This window comes from Atractosteus spatula, chromosome 20 (genome assembly GCF_055471065.1).
Source record: "Atractosteus spatula isolate fAtrSpa1 chromosome 20, fAtrSpa1.hap1, whole genome shotgun sequence".
In the NCBI taxonomy this organism is placed as follows: domain Eukaryota; kingdom Metazoa; phylum Chordata; class Actinopteri; order Semionotiformes; family Lepisosteidae; genus Atractosteus; species Atractosteus spatula.
The window spans coordinates 16,475,544-16,493,522 of record NC_142725.1 but is presented as its reverse complement, the minus strand read 5'-3'; the positions used below and the strand labels follow the sequence as shown (position 1 = coordinate 16,493,522).

Genomic DNA, 17,979 nt, shown 5'->3' with positions numbered 1-17,979 from the left:
AATTAATGACAAAACAACAGTGGTCTGTAAAAAGTCAATTTATTATAGAGTTAAAAACAGATATAAAAGCACAACAACTAATGGACTATGTGCAAAGGTGATTTTAACAATTTGTAAAGCACATCTCAAGTGTTGTACAGTACATAGAAAACAAATGGTTAAATCAAGTCATAAGTACATATATTAAAAAAATGAAATATGAAAACTTAAAAAATGCCATTTTGAGCAAGTCAATTTTTAGGTGAGGTTTTAGTGCACCCAAGGATATATTCTGCCAAATTTGTTTCGAAAGGACATTGCAAACATGATGGATATAGGAATGACTGGCCTCTAGACTGTGCAGTCTTGTAGTGAGTTGAACCAGAATGATTAGATCCAAGGCTACGCTAGTGTACCAATTCTAAAACAGAAGTAATAAACAAGATTGTCTGACTGAAAACTGCTCCATATCCAGCTGTTTAGATATACTGCATTTGTTCTCGATGTTTTTGATTATCCCCACATGTAGGGCATTATGACAGTCCAAACCGGCAGAGAAAAGGGTATGAACTAGGTCTAGTTTTTATGCATTAGCAATAGGCAAAATAAGATGTAGCTTCAGCAATATTCACAATATTAAAAAATGTATTAGTACCATTACTCTTTTAGTACTGTTTTATTACTCGAATTTCTAGCAATTAATGGCAGTAGTAACAAGTCATTTGGAAACACTTGTAGGAAAAATAAAAAAAAACCCAGCTCAGATATCAAAATTGATATTTTTGTTCCAGAATATGGTCAGCAATTTGACTTTTGTTCTTTATCAATAAAGGCATAGGAGTACACAATGTCCTAACTATTACTAAGTAAGGTTAACATTTGACACAGGTTGATGATAGTAGTAACAGTATTATCAAATAATACTAGACTTGGAATACTCTTGTTAATTTTTAAAAACATCTCTTTTTAAAACATGGGATGTTACAGTTATTTAGCTATTTGGTCTATGAAGTGGGGATACTTGTTTTTTTAGGGTTAATTAATACTTAATAGCACATATGCTGACAATCTCTTTTACTTACTTTTTGTACCAGTGCAGGGTGCATGTGTTTGCATTATTAAGGGTACAAACATACGTATACTGGCACATGGCCCAAAACCTTTTTAATACATTTATAAGCTTTATATAAACTTCTTAATATAAAAATTAGATGAATCTGTCTTCATACTAGTATACAGGCAAAATAATATAATTTATCAACACCACCCACATGTAAGACTTTTTCCCTTTATTTTGATCAAACTGGAACCTGCTTGTCTTAATATTTCCCTAACCTCAGTGCACCAATTGAGATGGAGTCTACTTTTGTATAGAAAACCTACATTAAAAAAACTGTTACAAACAATACATCCCGGATTCAGCAGAAATCTTAATGATTTCACTCTTTTGAAGAACTGATCCGCCAAATGTCCTAAGTGTACAGCTCTCGGGCCATGACAGAGGCAGGTTAGAGCTAGCAACAGCTCACCGACTGTATGACATGTCCTACAACATAAATATTTCAGTAAAGATGGCTGAATTATTATTTTTAGTTAAATAAGAAAAGGGAGGCACAATTCATGAAACAGAATCAGATATTTCCTTTGGCATTCAGTAGCAGGTGCATATCTACAGAAAGCAAAAGGACTTGATTCTCTGATGCTTTTTCATCTGAAATCTGCACCTTTGAAAGTTCTGACACAGATCTGAGCTGGTTGTGTTACAGAGTAGATGAATAATTAATAGCTGTGGTCTCTAGGCAGTCAGCTGTAGCTGGGAGGGGCGGGGCAGTTGCAGATCTTCCAGTCCTTTCTACTGCAAAGCTCATCCGTTTTCTCCATAGTTAACCTGGTGGAATTTTCCAGTTTCTTCATCTGCTGTGTGTGTGTGGGATAGGGAGGGGGGGGTTGCCATGGAAACAGCTTGCATAATTTATGGGGCAGTCCAAAGGTAGCTGTAGTCAGATGTGCCACAGACAGGAGCATTGACTGACTGGCTCATAGCACACCCCACTTTGAGCACACTGATTCAGTACTGACCCCGGACACAGCCTGTTAGCAATCCAGAATCCTCCCATTATCAGGAAAAACACTGGGTAGGAAAGAGAAAAAGGCTTATTAATCCCTGACATGGTATGAATTTAACTTGATTATTATTATTATTCACTTTACATTATATACAGTCATATGCATTGTGCTTTATTTTAAGTTTACAACTGTACTCCACTTTTTCAGTACTTGAAGAATATGATGCACTAATTGGAAAATCCATTCGTCCATCATCAGAAATGATGATTCATGGTAGCCCCAAGCCCTTCCAATTATGAGAGAGTAGGGCTCAAAGTAGGACAGCCTGTGGAAGATGCCAATCCTTTAAAGCAGTGTCCCCAACCCTACTCCTGAAGAAATACCATTTTCTGGTTTTTGCTCTACCTGAGTTCTTGATCATAGGTGAATTAGGTTCTGTTTTCTAACTGGGGCTTATTTGTAAAATAACTTTAAGTTCTTAAGAAGTCTGGTATCAATCCTGCACCAAATTCTAAGTTTCAGAGTCTGCCTCATTCCGGGGTGTTATGAGAAAGAAAAAGATGGACATGAATCGATCACAGAATGAGCCTGTTTGTTTGTCACTTGATCAGCTAGTAAGAGCTGTGTGATCAGAAACAGCAGCCAGCACCTTGAGGACAGGCCGTGTACAGGTCGGTGTTGGAAACAGAAGGCTTGAGGTAGGGACTGACTGCAAAAGAAGCAGATAGAAGTCTAAACAAGCAAGCAGATCAATGAAGTTGTCAATTAGCACTGGAGATGTAGAGCTTAGCTGGAGTGAAAAATCAGTAGAGATGGCATTCCCTTAGGACCAGTGTTGGGAATCACTGCATTTAATGACACAAATAAACACACAGGCAAAATCTGGAAACTTTTTTATTGCTAATTATGCTGAAAACCTTGTTGTGACAAAATATGCAAATTATTAATTCCATCATAATTTTTGCTTATAGTTTTTAATAGGTTTTAAAAGAAGAGTGCTCTAATGCAGTCTTTACCTGTACTCAGCACGCATCCCACTGTCAGCACCAAGGATAAGTAGTAGAGTTCAGGAGTTGTTTTAGCCTAAAATAAGAAGTTATTAAAATGCTTAATTCAGGCCTGAAAGTAAACCTGTTAATATTTTGTCCCACCTTAAACAATTTACAAAAAATGTCTTTGAATCCAAGTTTTTAAATCTTCAATCAAGCTGATCAGTTTCAGATTTTCCACATCAAAACTGTGTTACCGGGCCCTAGAGAAGGAACAATGCTGCCTGCACAATGCCCATCATGCCAGTGAATAGAATTACTGGCACACTTGTAATTCTAGAACCATCCTCAGCCTGTTGAGGCATTCATAGTGAAAGCTGTTGTCTGTGCCATCTCTGTGCTCTGTACTGCATCTGCAGCTTCGGTCACAAGATGGCGGGTCAGACGGTTTTATTCCTTTTGCCCCTGCACTGCAAACTCGGGTCCACTTACGCACGGGGCAGCCGCGGCCGTGAGGAGAGCCGTGCACAGCCCTTGTGTGAAGGAGGCCACCCCGAACCCGTGGAATGCCGCCTTGTAGGCCTGGGGCACGGGGTCCATCAGGGACAGCACGACCACAAACCCTGCACAGGCAGCCCGGCGTTAGTGCGCAGGGGAGAGCGGCCCTGCCTGCGCGCCGCGCTAGCTCGGGCAGCGGGAACACCGGGGCTCACCTGTGGCTACCAGAGTCGAGGCGGTGCAGCAGGCGAGGTTAGGCAGCAGGGGCTGCTGGCAGAATCGCTGCGATCTCGGACTGGACAGAAAAAAAACAAAATGGTGTCTCTCCGGGGAGCGGAAGAGCAATTTCAAGAAGAAGGCAACAATGCTTCACCCATACAGGGGTCTCAAAGCCTGGTGAGCTCCAGGGGTTCTCCCAGCTGGCTCGTCAAAACATCAGGCTAATTCTGTCCTTAGTTTGATATATATTGGATATTTCACAAGATCTTTTACATCGGAGTACTCATTCATTGGATAAAGGTGTAGGTGACTGCAAGATACCTGTGGGCCTGGTTATTAAGTGTTGCAGTTATGCAGCTCATTAAATAATTAGACTATCCGGGATGTCATGTGGACCAAAAACCAAATTCAACAGGAACTCCAGGAAAGGCTGACACCCCTGTTCAAACACCTGCAGTTAATTTCCCACAAATCGTGAGAAAATCTATTTCATTAACGGATTTTGGGGAAGTGCTGTGAATGGCATTACCCAGAATATACCGTATTTTAGTGTAAACTATTATACTACCTGAAAAAAAAAAGTGAAATAACTACTCTAAAAGGACCAATGCATATTTTTGAAGTGTACTTTTAAAAACATCTTATGTGCACTCACCTCAGTAGAACATACAGCTGTGGAGCCAGAGCAGCCGCCACACAGATCAGAACAATAACTTGACTGTAAAGGGAAAAAAAAACCAAAAGTTTAATTTGTACAATGGAGAATTGTTTACAGAAACGGTATAGACAATTGAAGTTGCAGACTGGGCTGAGACAAGTTAGGGAGACAAGCACAAACGCAGACAGGCATGCCCTGAACACTGCACAGCACACCAGCAGCAGAACAGGGTTGGCGAGTTAGTGGCCATGCTCATTTCTCAGCGTGCAACCTGCAAGACCTTCAGGAGGGGACGAGTGAGCCGCCGCTCACTTGCAGCACTGACAAAAGCACAGAGCGCTCGCCCTCGCCAGCAAACCAACTCACAACTTCAGCCTGTGGTGGCGAGGAAGCCGCCTGCTCAGGTGAAAAGCCATGTGCGCCAGGCAGTAATGGAGCATCGCTCCTGCCTGGTCGAGGGGACGGAGGGAGGCGGGCACTCTCCTAAAACAAAAGTTTGTTAGTAGGAACTGAGACCCGCTATGCAGCAGAGTCCGAGCGGGGGGGGGGGGGGGACATCACCTGGTATCCCAGCGCTCTGCTTGGCAGCTACTGCTCAGTTTTGCGCAGCCGCCTCAGACCGACCTGTGACCGATGACCTCACGCCGCTCCACTAAGCCGGGCGATGGCCAAGCCCGCTTTTGAAATGAGCCCATCCCACCACATTCCAGCACGACCAGGCACCTCACCCACCCCCTCCTCATCTACAGGCAAAGTTTGATTCCACTAATCCACAAGTTTGATTCATCGAAAGAAGACGCACTGAGCTTCGGGGCGCGAAATTATCGCCCTCGAATACTTTTCTCCCGTCTCGCTGAAATAGTTCATTATCTTTTATTGTTAACCAACATGACTAAGTGACTTAAATACTGCGAATTACGATCAGTCGCGATCATTTTGGTGGGCAATGCAAAATAACTAAGTTAAGGTAACGTGAATATTCCGCGATGCCACCTTCTTTTCGAAATCGGAAAGCAATAAAAACGCGCTTTGCATTCCCAAAAAGGCGTCGTCGTCTTTTTTGTGGCAGATTTGAAATTCAAGAAAAACCAGTCGGTCTTACCTTTCGCCGACGCCTTTTCGGTAACCGTTCGCAGGTCTTCACCAAATTCTCTATTTACAAATCCTCCTGTAAGCCCCCTGGACCGCTTCCGTGCTCCTCACCACCAGCCAGTTGGTTAAAATCACGAAGACGAGCAGGAACATCGCCAGAGACTGGGCGAATACCCGGAGCATCTTTGGAAGAGAGACTTCGGGAGAGCTAACCCCTAGAATGGAAATTCCTTCTAGAAATTCTGCCTAAACATGGCTTTTGTGTTTTCCTGACGAGGCGGGGCGATGCACCGGCTCCCCCGGGATTGGCTAATCCTCTCAAAGCGCAGAAGAGTGATTGGGTCGCCCCGGAGGAAAGTTAGGAGCTCCCGTGCTGAACTGGGGGGACTAGCGGGTATGTTTGTGGTCTACAGAGCAAATGCGTGCACCCTAATCTCGTTTTCAGTGTTTTGCACCTGTGTAAGTGCTCTTGCTCCCACCAACACCCCCCCCCCCCCACAGGGTGATTCACATGCCGGCGTGTGGCCTCTAGGACAGGGGTCTGTTCTTCGCGCTCCGGGGGTTTTCGGTAGCTGTCGTGCTGGTACGACAGCGTGTTCAGTTTGTGTCTCCGCTGGTTGTCACGGTGAGGGCAGCTGGGTAGCAATGGAGTCGTGTTTCCTGCGACGCGCAGCCTCCTCGCGTTTAGGAAATAGTTACTCTGTTCAGAAGCATCGCGTCCTTTTCCCCTGTACAACATCTGGCGAGGGATTTTCTTGATCTCGCTCGCCTCCAAGTTCTGCCGGTGTCCAGCGAGCCTGTGCTGGGGCCGCTGGGGTGCAGTTCATTCGGAGACGCACCTTTTGGCTGCCGGTTTACACACCCTGGCGCGACCCAGGAAGCCAGCCCTGCTCTCACACTTCCGGGAGCTCCGGTTCTGCAGGCGACCTGCGGTGCGTCTGCACTGGCACTGGGTGCTGTCTTGTCTCGGCTGCACAACGGCGTGGTGAGCCATTGGCGTTTGCTTCCCCTGCTCTCACTGCTCCGCGGGCGAGAGAGAGGCATGTGAGCAGGGCACTGACATCTCTCCCTGCATGGGCAGGCCATGCTCCTCGCTGTCGCCAAGCTGTCATGGAGCTCTTGACCTGCTGCTCCGGTGGGCTGATCCGTTGCACCTGTACAGCTTTGCTTTCGGATTCCCTCTGGGCCGGCAGGCCTTCTCCTCCGAGCAGTAACCACCTCGACGCCTGTCCGTCAGATCTCCGGGACTGAACACGACGCGCTGCCCATCCTTCATTCGCCTCTGTCTGCTGCTCTGTGGGACCGCTGCCTGGAGCTTCCCAGGAAGACAACCTGTTGATTGAAGGGTGGCCACCCAAGGTTGATGGGGGACTGTTGCCACATCACAGGGTGGGGCTGCTGGGGGGTTGTCAGCGTTGCCTGGGGTCATCGCACCTTGATTCCAGGACCTCTTACAGCGCAGGTCCCGGAGTGGCTCAGGAGGGGCACCTGGGACAGTCTGGCGCCCCACCGCCGGTCGGGAACCAGGACTCTTTTCCAAGGCTTTCACTGCATGTCTCCTCAGTGGCAAATCATCGCCCTGGCCTTTACTCCAGCGCCCACGCAGTCACCACTCCAGGGCCTCAGTCCGTTTCATCCGCGTTCGCCACACGTGTGACCGGCGCTGCGCCACCCAGAGGCCAGTGTTGGGGTGGAAGGTCTCCACCAGTCCGGGCCTGCGTGGCCCAGGGCTGACAGCTGGAAGCGCACAGCCACAGGGGTGTGTCCAGGGACTGCTCCTGGGTCGCCCCGCCTCGCCTTCGCCCAGCCTGCTCCTGCTAGGGCAGGGCCCCGGGTGCGAGAGGCGCAGGTCGGCTTTCTCGCGGCCCTGCTGGGCAGAGCCCGTGAGCATCGCGGAGAGAGACGCCACACGTCGCCGGCACGGTCCCGGGTCCGGAGGACAGTCGGAGTAGGGGAGAGCCAGCACTGCTGTCTTGACCGGCTCCAACTGGAGCAGCGGACTGGTCTCCAGACCTGGTTCTGTTCTTGGGGTTCAGGGTTTTTGGCTGTTGCTGTGTTCTTACGACAGCGTGGTCAATTTGTGTTTCCGCTGGTTTGTCACTGTGAGAGGAGCTGGGTAGTAATGGAGTCTGTAAAACGTGCTTGCGGTGACACACTATTCTCTCTTTTAATAACTAGTTATTTTTTAGATGCCCTGTACTGTACATTTTTTTTTTCCTGTGTGCAGCAGTCAGTCTGCAACAGTGGTTCCTGTGTCTTTGCTTTTTTGCTCCAGCCTAGATCTCTCCCCAGCCAGTGTGTCTTTGAAGGAGTCTCCTGGAGCGGATTGATTAATTTTAAATGGTGCACAGTGTCATAACGCAAGGATAGATATGTAGTGCTGTACGTGGCAGGAATTGCTTGTGTTGAATGTGAAGCGTCTATATATTGAGCATCTGCAGTTCTTTTCTGAATGTGTTTTAACTTTTACTTATAGTACAAAGAGGGGAAACATGCTGAGCTGTTGTCCATCTTGTTATTTAGCCCAGGTAAAACTTTAAAACGTTCTGGCTTTTCTGTCTTGTCGTCTGCCGCAGTGCCATGGAGCAGAACGAGGGAAGGACCCCAGTGGTCTTGGTGGCCTGCGGATCCTTCAATCCCATCACTAACATGCACCTGCGCATGTTCGAGCTGGCGAGGGATTACTTACACGAGACTGGTACGTGCCTTAGCGCTTTACACCCTGCAGGGACAGAATATACCCAGTGCGTCAGGAACACCAGCTCACAGCAGTTCGGCAGAAATCAGACAACCGAGTCGTGAAACATGATCCAGAGAACACAAGGGGGAACTAAGGGGAACTACATTTCAAACTAGGAACAAGAATCACGTTTTTATGCAAAGGGTTATGGATATCTGCAACAAGCTTTCCTGCTTGTGAAAAGGCTTATTTAAAAAAATGTCTTAAAAGGCTCCCTCAGGCCACCCACCTCTTAGAAGCCCAACGAGCCGGATGTACTGACTGCCTGCTTTTCAACCGGACGCAGTTTTGTTCAGGAACAGACGTTCGGCACTGTCTGGAGGTGCCAGAATTGCTCAAACTGTTTTTCAACCGTGTTCAGGGAGTCAGAAAATGTATTTCAATATCGCATCACATGTGATGCATTGATTCATGCACAAAATGCATCCTCCATCTATCCATTTTCTCACCACTTAATCCAGTTTAGTTTTGCAGGGGAGCTGGAGCCTATCCCAGCAAGCAGTGGGCCCAAGGCAGGGCACACCCTGGACAGGACAGCGGTCCATCTCAGGGTACACACAGACACACTCTCTCACAGGGCCAGTTTTCCCAGAAGCCAGGTAACCCACCAGCGTGTCTTTGCCCTGTGGGAGGAAACCGTTAAGGTAAATGGGGGTGAAATGAAGAAATGTCCTAATGCGTTTTCAAGTTCCGTTTGGTGAGCAGGACATGGATTTTACACCATTACTAGAAAAACAAAGTCACGTTTCTCTCCGAGTCATTCCTTCACAGAATGGATCAATGGGCATGTTGTAAAAGAGGAGTTATTGGGAACTTTTCTGTCTCACTTTAATGCAAAGATAGAATCGCTGTAGTGTGTGGAAACATGACAAGCACTGACAGGCTAAATGGAATGTTCTTGTTATTAGATCTTTATCTTCCTAATCTTTCTTATCCCTCCATTATCATTAAGCCGTTTATTTATCACTGAGGTCCCAGTAATCTGGGAGACTATCCCAGAAGCACAGGCCACAAAATGGGACTAATATAATACTGTCTGGAGCAGCACGGTGGTGCAGGGGTTGGCACTGCTGCCTGACAGCACTGGGACCAGGGTTCCAGTTCTGGGGTGCTGTCTATGTGGAGTTTGCGTGTTCTCCCCATGATCACACGAGTTTGCTCTGAGTGCTCAGCTTTCCTCCCACTGTCCAAAAATGTTCTGCTAGGTTGTTTGGCATCTAGGTGTGAGTGTGTGCGTGTTTGTGTTTGTGTCTGAGTCTGCCCTGCGAGTGAGTGGCGCAACGTCCTGGGTGTGCCCTGACTCATGCCCGGTTGCTTGCAGGGATAGGCTGTGGCTCCTCCATGAGCCCAGATTGGAAGAAGCTCTTGGGAAAATGGTGGATAAAACTGTCTGGCTTTTCTGTGTTTAATTTGTGTTTACTGATGGAGTTATTGATTGTTTCAGGGAATTACAAAGTTGTCAAAGGCATCATTTCTCCGGTTGGCGATGGTTACAAGAAGAAAGGCCTCATCGAGGCCCAGCACCGCGTTGCCATGGCCACCCTGGCTGTGGAGGGCTCTGATTGGGTGGAGGTTGATCCCTGGGAGAGCGAGCAGACGGAGTGGGTGGAGACGGCTAAGGTTCTCCGGTAATTCAAGTATCTTCTGCTGTCACAACCTGCCTCGAGCAACCTGAGATAACAGCAGAAGAGGGGAGGCAAGAAAAAAAAAGATTGCTTGGCAGATTGAACCATGATTCAAGTTTGCACGCTGCAGGTGCAAAATTATGCCAGTGCAACAGGAAAACTGCATACTTTTTACATTAAAACTACACATGGGTGCACACTTATTCCACATAGGGTAATGCAGGTATTCAATGCCTTGTAGCTGGAAAGCCTGAAAAGTCAGTCAAATCTGAAATGGCTCAGATTGCTCTGCAGTGGATTGTTTTCTCTGGGAATAGCCTTAACAAATGCTGGAGTTACTGACAAGGCAGCAGTCCATTTCATACACTCCTACAACCCATGTTGATTCTATGTGCGGACTTCAGCCAGCTCCTGGGTCTCCCAGTCTGGCATTCCTAGCATCGGAGACCCTTTGCAGGGACTGATGTGGGAATATGGCACTCTTCTCTCTGTTAGTGTGTGTTTAGAGTAGGGTGTCCATCCCCTCTTCCATCAGAAACGAGGAGGTCCTCCTCCTATACAGCTGGGAGCAGATGGACTCTCTAGACTGTCCTCATTTCTTCCAGGGGTGTGGCTAATGCCACTCGTTATGATTGCTCCATACTCATTAATCCCGGGTGGCTCTAGTTCAGCACCTGCTTCCAATCACACGACACTTGGCAGCCATCTTGGCTCAAGGCCAGGCCTTGGTGTGAGCCAAGATGGCGCCCCACCCACACAGGCTTCCTCTCAGATGTGCTCTTTGACCGTCTCGCAGGCATCACCATGAAGAGCTGATGACAGTGGGGCAGCACAAGGACGAGGTGGACAGAGCGAAAGTTGTGAAGAAGAGAAAGCGCAACACGTCGCAGAGAGATATGACGATGCAGCAGATACGCTGTGCCAGCAGAGGTAATGTGGGCAGGGAATTAGGGAAATCTCCTGAGCATCAAAAAACAACCAAGGAATTGCAGTACATGTTGCATTTACAGGAGGGGAGCATAAGGCATGAAAAATATTTCAGGAATGCCACAGTCTGAGCCTCAAGGAGACAGCAGGGTCCCCTGCATTTCTTGAGAACAAACAATGGTTACAAGAAATATAAGTTGAAATATAGATCATTAAACCTAGCTTGCAAACCACACTGTCACTTTTTGCAGCACTAATTTCATTTATTTGAATCAATCAGTTTTATAGAGCACCTTTTGTCAGTTCCAGTCTGCACCTTGAAACCTGTATAAATAAAAACATTACAGGTACTGAAAATAAAAAGATGTTAATCCAAATTAAAATGCAGTAGATACATATACAACAATGTCACAGAACAGGAAAAAAAATACATTTTTTTTTAAAATATTAAAAATTTGAAAACTTTAAAAGCTAAAATAGCATAGGAATGATCTCTCTTCAGTTTTTGATGAATAATGTTATATAACTACTGCATCGCTATTATTTTTAAAAATACAACCACACATTAGACATTAACTTGCTATTTGTGTCTCTTGCTTGAAAATAAACGAGACGTGGTCCTTTCAGGGCCGCCGGCACTTGCGTTTCTTTCTGAAAGTCTTGTTTTTTTCCAGATGTCCCACAGGTGAAGCTCCTGTGTGGGGCGGATGTGCTCGAGTCCTTCGGCGTTCCCAACCTCTGGAAGCAGGAGGACATCGCGGAGATCGTGGGCAAGTACGGCGTGGTCTGCGTCACGCGGGCCGGCAGCGACGCGGAGAGCTTCGTCTACCAGTCCGACCTCCTGTGGGAGCACCGGCGCCACATCCACATCGTCAAGGAGTGGATAACCAACGAGATCTCCGCCACCAAGATCAGGCGGGCGCTGCGCAGGGGGCAGAGCGTGAGGTATCTGGTGCCCCGGCCCGTGGACGAGTACATCCAGAGCCACGCTCTGTACAGCCCGCAGAGCGAGGAGAACAACGCCAGTGTCGTGCTGGCGCCCTTGCAGAGATACACGAAGGACTAGAGCGCTCGGGCCCGAGAGCGCTGCCAGCCACCCGGCGGGGAGTCCCTCTCCAGCCAGGCGGCCACAGCAAAGAGAAACTTTAAAGACTTCATATAGAATTTAATGGAATCTACCGTGCCAGAGCCTAGCTGCAGACTCACTGGGCTGCTGTCCCGGGGAAGTGTCCTGGTCCATGGGGTGGGATGTCACATTTTTTTCCCCCCAGTATAACTAGGACTGGCTGTGGGAGTGTAGAGAAGGAGAATCAGACGAGGATGATGAGTTGAATAGCCATCCTCTCCTCTGTGCCTGTTCTGATCTTTGGGGTGTAGTGCAGGTGGTAGGATTAGCATGGGAGTTGGGTTAATGGACGTGACTGGTTTTGATGGTGCGGTTCGAAGGCACGTGGCTCCCAGCCCCCTGCGTCCGAATGGAGAGACACCAGACCGAGAGGAAGAGCTGATGCGACAGAGGGGAGTGAGAATTCTGCAACAAGGAGAGGGTGACACACATTTTCCTTTTACGCTTCAAGCTTTGTGTAAGAGATTGAAATTTTCCAATAATATACTGAGAAAAATAATGCCCTTTTTTGTTGGTGGAATTCCTGTTTTTTTTCCAGAAGATCCTGCCAATGAAACCACTGTTACCAAATAAATGTGAACAGGTCAGGAAAGACATAACAGTCTCATAAATAAGCACAAAGTAGAAACATTTCTTTAGAATATAACAGGTCCTTCTTCTCATACAGGCTGGTATTTTCAAATCATTAATCTCTACTGGACAGTGGCTGAGTCTGACTGTGTTTCTGCTCTTCTGTTTTGGCACAGCTTTTATTTTAGATTTGGAATAAGAAGATAGAAATAAATATTTTCTACAATATAGATGAAAGTAATGAAAAGGTGTTGATTGTTTTTAAATTCCACCCAACAATGTGAACTTCTGTCTGTGCGGCAGAGTGAGATTTCTACAAATGCTGGATGAAACATTTGGGATTTTTTATGCAATTGTTTTATTTAATCCAACAATTTAATAATTGATGTTTATGCTCCATCCCCTTCAGAAAAAATAAAATGCATTTTCTCCTTGCCTCACGCTTCTGTTTAAAACATGGTGCAGCTCTGGGTTTCATTTTCCAGTCCACTTAATTAGTCCAATTAAGACCTCAATTAACAAGTTGCTTGATTGAAATATTTGCAAGTTTTTTTCCATTAAAAATGTTATTGTTCTAGCTGGGAGGGGGTGTACTTTGCTAATGAAATCTGATTATTAAAAGGTGACCTCCAAATTTTCAAGAGCTGGAAACTTTGCATTTTGCAAACCTGCCCCTTGGCTTGACAATTAGCGATTTCATTTGGCCCAAGATCTAGTGTTTCGCACCCTTGTTTCAAATTTTTTATTCTCCTACTTCTCATCCCAGAGCACGAGAATGAAATAAAATGGAAATGAGGAATAAAAGCATAACCTAAATTCCAAATTATTACAGACCATTTTTAAAAAATAGAGATTTCTGCGAGACTTCGGATCGATTTAAAAAGGGAAACCCTGGGTGTCCTACATGCGCAGAACAGCAGGGGGCAGCACTTCATCACGGTCTCTCCTAACGTCTACATTTTTAAAATTCGCAAAGCTTTTTCAAGTTTTAGTTGTAAAACGCAGACGTGAGAGCGAGATCAATTTACTAACCGTGAGCTGATAAACGTGCAAAAACAGGTCATGGATATGGATATAGCTCAAATGTATTTTGCTGGAACCCTTTGGTTATTACGAACTAAAATCTCACGTCGGACCTGTGGTATTCTTACAGAATTTGAGTTGTGTCCCATTAAAAAAAAACTGTCGTACACTTGAGAGAGAAACTTCACTTGGAAATCTCCAGTAAATTGCCTTGCATTGTAAACAGGTCCCAAATAAATGAGAATGCATTCTTAATCCACCTATTCCTTTAGTCGAAAATCGGCTCTGTTAAACAGCCGTAACATTGATCAAATGTCCAGAACTGGCTGCTCTTAAAATACCATCGAGACGTATAAAGCTTAATAATAGTAAAATTGAGTCTGTTGGGTCTTCAGTTCATTGTTTTTAACGAGCCTTTAGAACACCGTCTGCACAGTTTCTGGAATATTTGAAATGGATTAATTCTTTACCACTCCTTCAGCGTGCATGTTAAATACTGTTTTTATTTCCTGGCTTTTATATGGCTTTCACAATAAAACTCATACAGATATCCTATACAAATGCTGCTTCTATGTACAAACAAGTTCACATGAAACAATTACTGGTGCTACAGGATGGAATTCAAAATCGGAAAGTGTAATAAAATACAATGGTTACAATCTGCTACATTCTGGGTCAGGTGGTTACTATTTAAACTTTACAGGGTAACAGGAATAAGATTGCGACATGGATTTGTGAAACGATGTTCCTGCCCCACCTTTTACCTACTGGGAAGCCCAGTCTGTGTTAAAGGTCGCCACAGTGTGTGGTCAGTGGGCACGCTTGCTTCCCACTCTGACCTTGAGCCGATATCCTCTTCCCCCAGATTTCCAAACGCCGGGCGCGTCACGCCGGGCAGCCGCACGATCTGAGCTGCGGGTCGGGACCGGCTCACTTCGTGCTCTGCGCGCCGCCCCGTCCCCACCGTCTCCTCGCTCGCTCCCGGACCACCATGGCGGCGGACTACAGCGGCACATGGGACATGACCAGCAACGTCAACTTAGACAAGTACATGGCGACGCTCGGTGAGTTGGGTCTTCTGCCGAGCGACGGCAGCAATTTAAATCCATGCAAAGCGGGACGGAGCGTGTCTTGCGTGCTTTTCTCTTAGGCAAGAAACTTTCTTTAGGCTGAACAGTTTTTTTAAAGTAAATTTAAACTTTTAAACTAAAATGACTTTTTTTTTTAAAAGTCCACGAATTGCTTTGGGTGTTATTCTTTTTTTAAAGTGGTCACCACCCGTGTAGTGTCTCAGGGGACCGGGCAACGGCTCAAGCAATCCGTGACTCCCGGTTTGCAACACGGTCCTTGTGCGCTCCCGGGCCTAGCTCCCAGCCAAACCTCTCGCCCACGATCTCCTCCTGGCAGGCAGTCAGTCAGCTATTTTCGGGAAACGCGGAGAACAAGAGTGAACCGAGGAAGAAGGAAAGTAGCAGTTTTCTACGGAGCATTGATTCGCTTTCTGAACGTGAACACGGTGTAACTCCGTCACGCGTGAATCACTGTAGGCGAGACAACATTTACTGTAAATCTCGCCTTTGCAGGAAACTGCTCAAGTCTATCCAAAGGTTTGCACAAGCTACATTTCCTTTAATTAATTGGGGCGTTCCGTTTCTTAAACGAATGTGGCCACGGTTTTAAAATTTTAAATGTACATTTATAAAACTCTAAATATAATCTCCATAAATTCTTCTAATCTAAAACAAGACATCTGTGAGCTGGAGTTACAGAGCTAGAGACCTGGTGCGCTCACTGTTTAAAGTTTCCTATAGAAGCTGGATCACTTGTTCAAAGCTCTTGTGTTCTATTAAAGCTGTTTAGTATTATTATTATTAATATTAATAATAATAAAGTTATCCTCCAATCACATAAGATCCTCTGAGCATCTATGAGAAACAGCTGGATGTAGGACAGCGCACATGAGCACTTTTTAGAAAAAGTTAACTTTTTGCTGGTTTAGTAAAAAGTATTTTTTTGGCTCACCTTAGCCATGTTCTCCGTAGTAACGTAGTTGCCAAGGCCTCAGACTCAGCTGACCTCAATTAAAACCAGCTTAATCCCAGCCATGGGCGCGGCCTGTCTCCCGCCTGCTCCTTCTTTGTTGACTTCCTCCCTCCCGGATGCCCTGTGCCTCAGAGGTCTTGGGTCGCGCTTAGCAGCTCCTTGTGACGGAACCGATGCTCCATATGCGATTCAGACCTGCTGGACACCCCACGGCTATAACACCATGCGAACACATACAGGCCACGGTGGACCCGATTATAGCAGGTCCAGCTTCTGACGCAGCAGGGAACCCCAGAACCCCCAGAACCGCAGGGAGCAGAGCAGAGCCCTCTCGGGGGCTGCTGTGCCCGGCGCTGGCCTGGATCAGATCATGCAGGCCGTTCACGAGATGGCCAGGCACGACTTCCTCTTCCAGCTGGTGTGGGAGTCAACCAGGATTAACTGGAAAAGCCAACGTTGCATCAGATAATTAGCCAACCTGATGAGCTTTATCAGCCTGTAAGTGTCTCTGAGTGGCTTCTCAGTGCTGTAATTCTAGTAGTTCCTTCTCTGATGGGAGTCATAGCTGTTGATAGTGGAGAGGTGGAGAACCTTCTAAAAGTTCAAACTTATTTCTGACCCTTTCACACGATGCATATGAAAACTAACCTCTTTCGGAATCATGTCATTGTTTCACTGTGGAGTCTTAACTGGGCGACTGATGTCTCAACACAGGAATTGGTTGTGCAACGCGGAAGATTGCCAGCTTGCTGAAACCACAGAAGGTCATTGAGCAAAATGGGGACCACTTCACCATCAAAACCCTCAGCACGTTCAGGAACTACTGCTCGTCGTTCACCGTGGGGGAAGAGTTTGAGGAGTACACCAAAGGCCTGGACGACAGGAAGTGCAGGGTGGGAAGGCGGCATGAATCGAATGAAGTCATTATTAATTGAATTAAGTATTAAGACATGGAGGTTAACAAGGCATGAATAATACACAGCTCATCAAAATGTGCTCTGGACAGGATTTAAGGGAAATTTAAAAACAAATGCAATGTTGTAGATCAACAATGCCCCCTAAATTCCTCCAGCACAGATTTTTTTGTACAGGAGAGCTGTAGCCTATGTGAGTCACTCAGTGTTAAAACATTTGATTGTCAGCTGTTCCTGGATGGCCAAAGTCCTGCAGTATTTAGTTTTTGAATTCATTAACTCATTAATAGCTGAAAACTTAGGTCATTTTTTGCCATTAGGGATATAAAGAAATTCTATTAAGCAGCTAATAGCACAGACTAGTCCCTCATACCTTAAAGGAAGCATTCAGCTGTCTTTGGTTTGTACCCTCAATTAATTAAGATATATTAAATTCAGCAGTTAATGTAATAAGCTCAGCTGATGCAGCACCAGTCCTGTGTAGTTTATTCCTCTGTTTTGGTCTCAGCAAGGCCAGCCAACTCCAGCCTTCAAGAGACTCACAATCATAGCTTAGATGTTGAGTGATGGTCTTGTTACTATGGAGATGAAACCCCAGCCTCTATCCTCCCCAGTCTCTGGTGACCTGGGAAAACGACCGGCTGGTGTGTGTGCAGAAGGGAGAGAAGAAGAACCGTGGGTGGACTCACTGGATCGAGGGGGACGAGCTCCACTTGGTAAGGCCAGGGTTCGGCTCAACACATTCATCTTCTCTAGAATTGACTGCTGTAACACCATACTCTCGGGGGTATATAATTCCACTCTGAACAAAGTGCAGTATGTCTAGAATCCTGACCAGATCTTGTGCAAGTGATCACATTACTCCTGTACTGGAGACTTTGCACTGGCTTCCAGTCAGATTTTTGTGTTGACTTCAAAATCCTCACAATCATCTATAAGACTCTACATGGCTTGTTTTTAATTGTGCTCTGTTATCTCCTCTCCTTTTATTCTTACTGTATAGTGCAATGAGAAGCTGCTATATAAAGGTGCTATATGAAATAGTTATTATTAATTATTATGCCACTTTTGGATTGTTTGCAACAGAAAGCATTTGGACAACAATTGGCAGTTTGTCCAATTTATCGCTCTTCTGTCTCAGCTTCCTGCTGTCAGGTAGAAGTACTGTTTGAGTAATTTCTCCCTCTCTCTTTCCTAGGAGCTGTGCTGTGAAGATCAGATTTGCAAACAAGTGTACAAAAAGGCTACCTGATGATCATTCAGAAATATAGATTCGCAGGTTTAAAGCATTTCAGCATAACCATCATACAGCTTGACTATAAGCCTTAGACTCCACTGCAGTCTTTCCTGTGTTTTTGTTTCAAGTATGTTATATCCTCACATTATTTTGTTTAAATGTTTTGCTTTTATTTCCAATTTTATTTGAATTTTAGTCTTTTTGTCAATGCACCAAGTTACAGCAGCGTTCTGTTTCTGACTGGAGCTGCCAGTAAAGTGTTGGCCAACTGA

The 17,979-nt window shown here is 45.9% G+C and overlaps 2 protein-coding genes across 2 annotated transcripts; one reads left to right on the top strand and one right to left on the bottom strand.

Annotated features, from left to right (window-relative positions):
- Positions 1 to 28: 28 nt before the first annotated feature.
- LOC148817653 (uncharacterized) lies at positions 29 to 5,724 on the bottom strand. Its single transcript, XM_088937937.1, has 7 exons — positions 5,513 to 5,724; positions 4,777 to 4,893; positions 4,408 to 4,470; positions 3,749 to 3,828; positions 3,528 to 3,658; positions 3,063 to 3,129; positions 29 to 2,110 (listed from the first exon to the last, which is right to left on the bottom strand). Exons 2-7 carry the CDS (start codon positions 4,848 to 4,850, stop codon positions 1,980 to 1,982), a joined length of 546 nt encoding a protein of 181 aa, XP_088794063.1. The 5' UTR covers positions 4,851 to 4,893; positions 5,513 to 5,724; the 3' UTR covers positions 29 to 1,979.
- A 408-nt stretch (positions 5,725 to 6,132) lies between these two features.
- Positions 6,133 to 17,979, top strand: nmnat1 (nicotinamide nucleotide adenylyltransferase 1). Its single transcript, XM_088938498.1, has 8 exons — positions 6,133 to 8,200; positions 9,687 to 9,870; positions 10,664 to 10,797; positions 11,469 to 11,858; positions 14,359 to 14,577; positions 16,271 to 16,449; positions 17,085 to 17,186; positions 17,669 to 17,979. The coding sequence occupies exons 1-8, from the start codon at positions 8,083 to 8,085 to the stop codon at positions 17,720 to 17,722; spliced, it is 1,380 nt and encodes a 459-aa protein (XP_088794624.1). The 5' UTR covers positions 6,133 to 8,082; the 3' UTR covers positions 17,723 to 17,979.

Excerpts from the sequence above, each read along its gene's own strand:
- LOC148817653 (XM_088937937.1), bottom strand. The coding sequence starts at position 4,850 with ATGCTCCATTACTGCCTGGCGCACATGGCTTTTCACCTGAGCAGGCGG. Across the intron at positions 3,829-4,407 it reads CAGCTGTATGTTCTACTGAG|TCCGAGATCGCAGCGATTCT; the intron begins GTGAGTGCACAT and ends TTTTCTGTCCAG. Across the intron at positions 3,130-3,527 it reads CGGCCGCGGCTGCCCCGTGC|GCTAAAACAACTCCTGAACT; the intron begins GTAAGTGGACCC and ends TTCTTATTTTAG.
- nmnat1 (XM_088938498.1), top strand. The coding sequence starts at position 8,083 with ATGGAGCAGAACGAGGGAAGGACCCCAGTGGTCTTGGTGGCCTGCGGA. Across the intron at positions 16,450-17,084 it reads TGGACGACAGGAAGTGCAGG|TCTCTGGTGACCTGGGAAAA; the intron begins GTGGGAAGGCGG and ends TATCCTCCCCAG. Across the intron at positions 17,187-17,668 it reads AGGGGGACGAGCTCCACTTG|GAGCTGTGCTGTGAAGATCA; the intron begins GTAAGGCCAGGG and ends TCTCTTTCCTAG.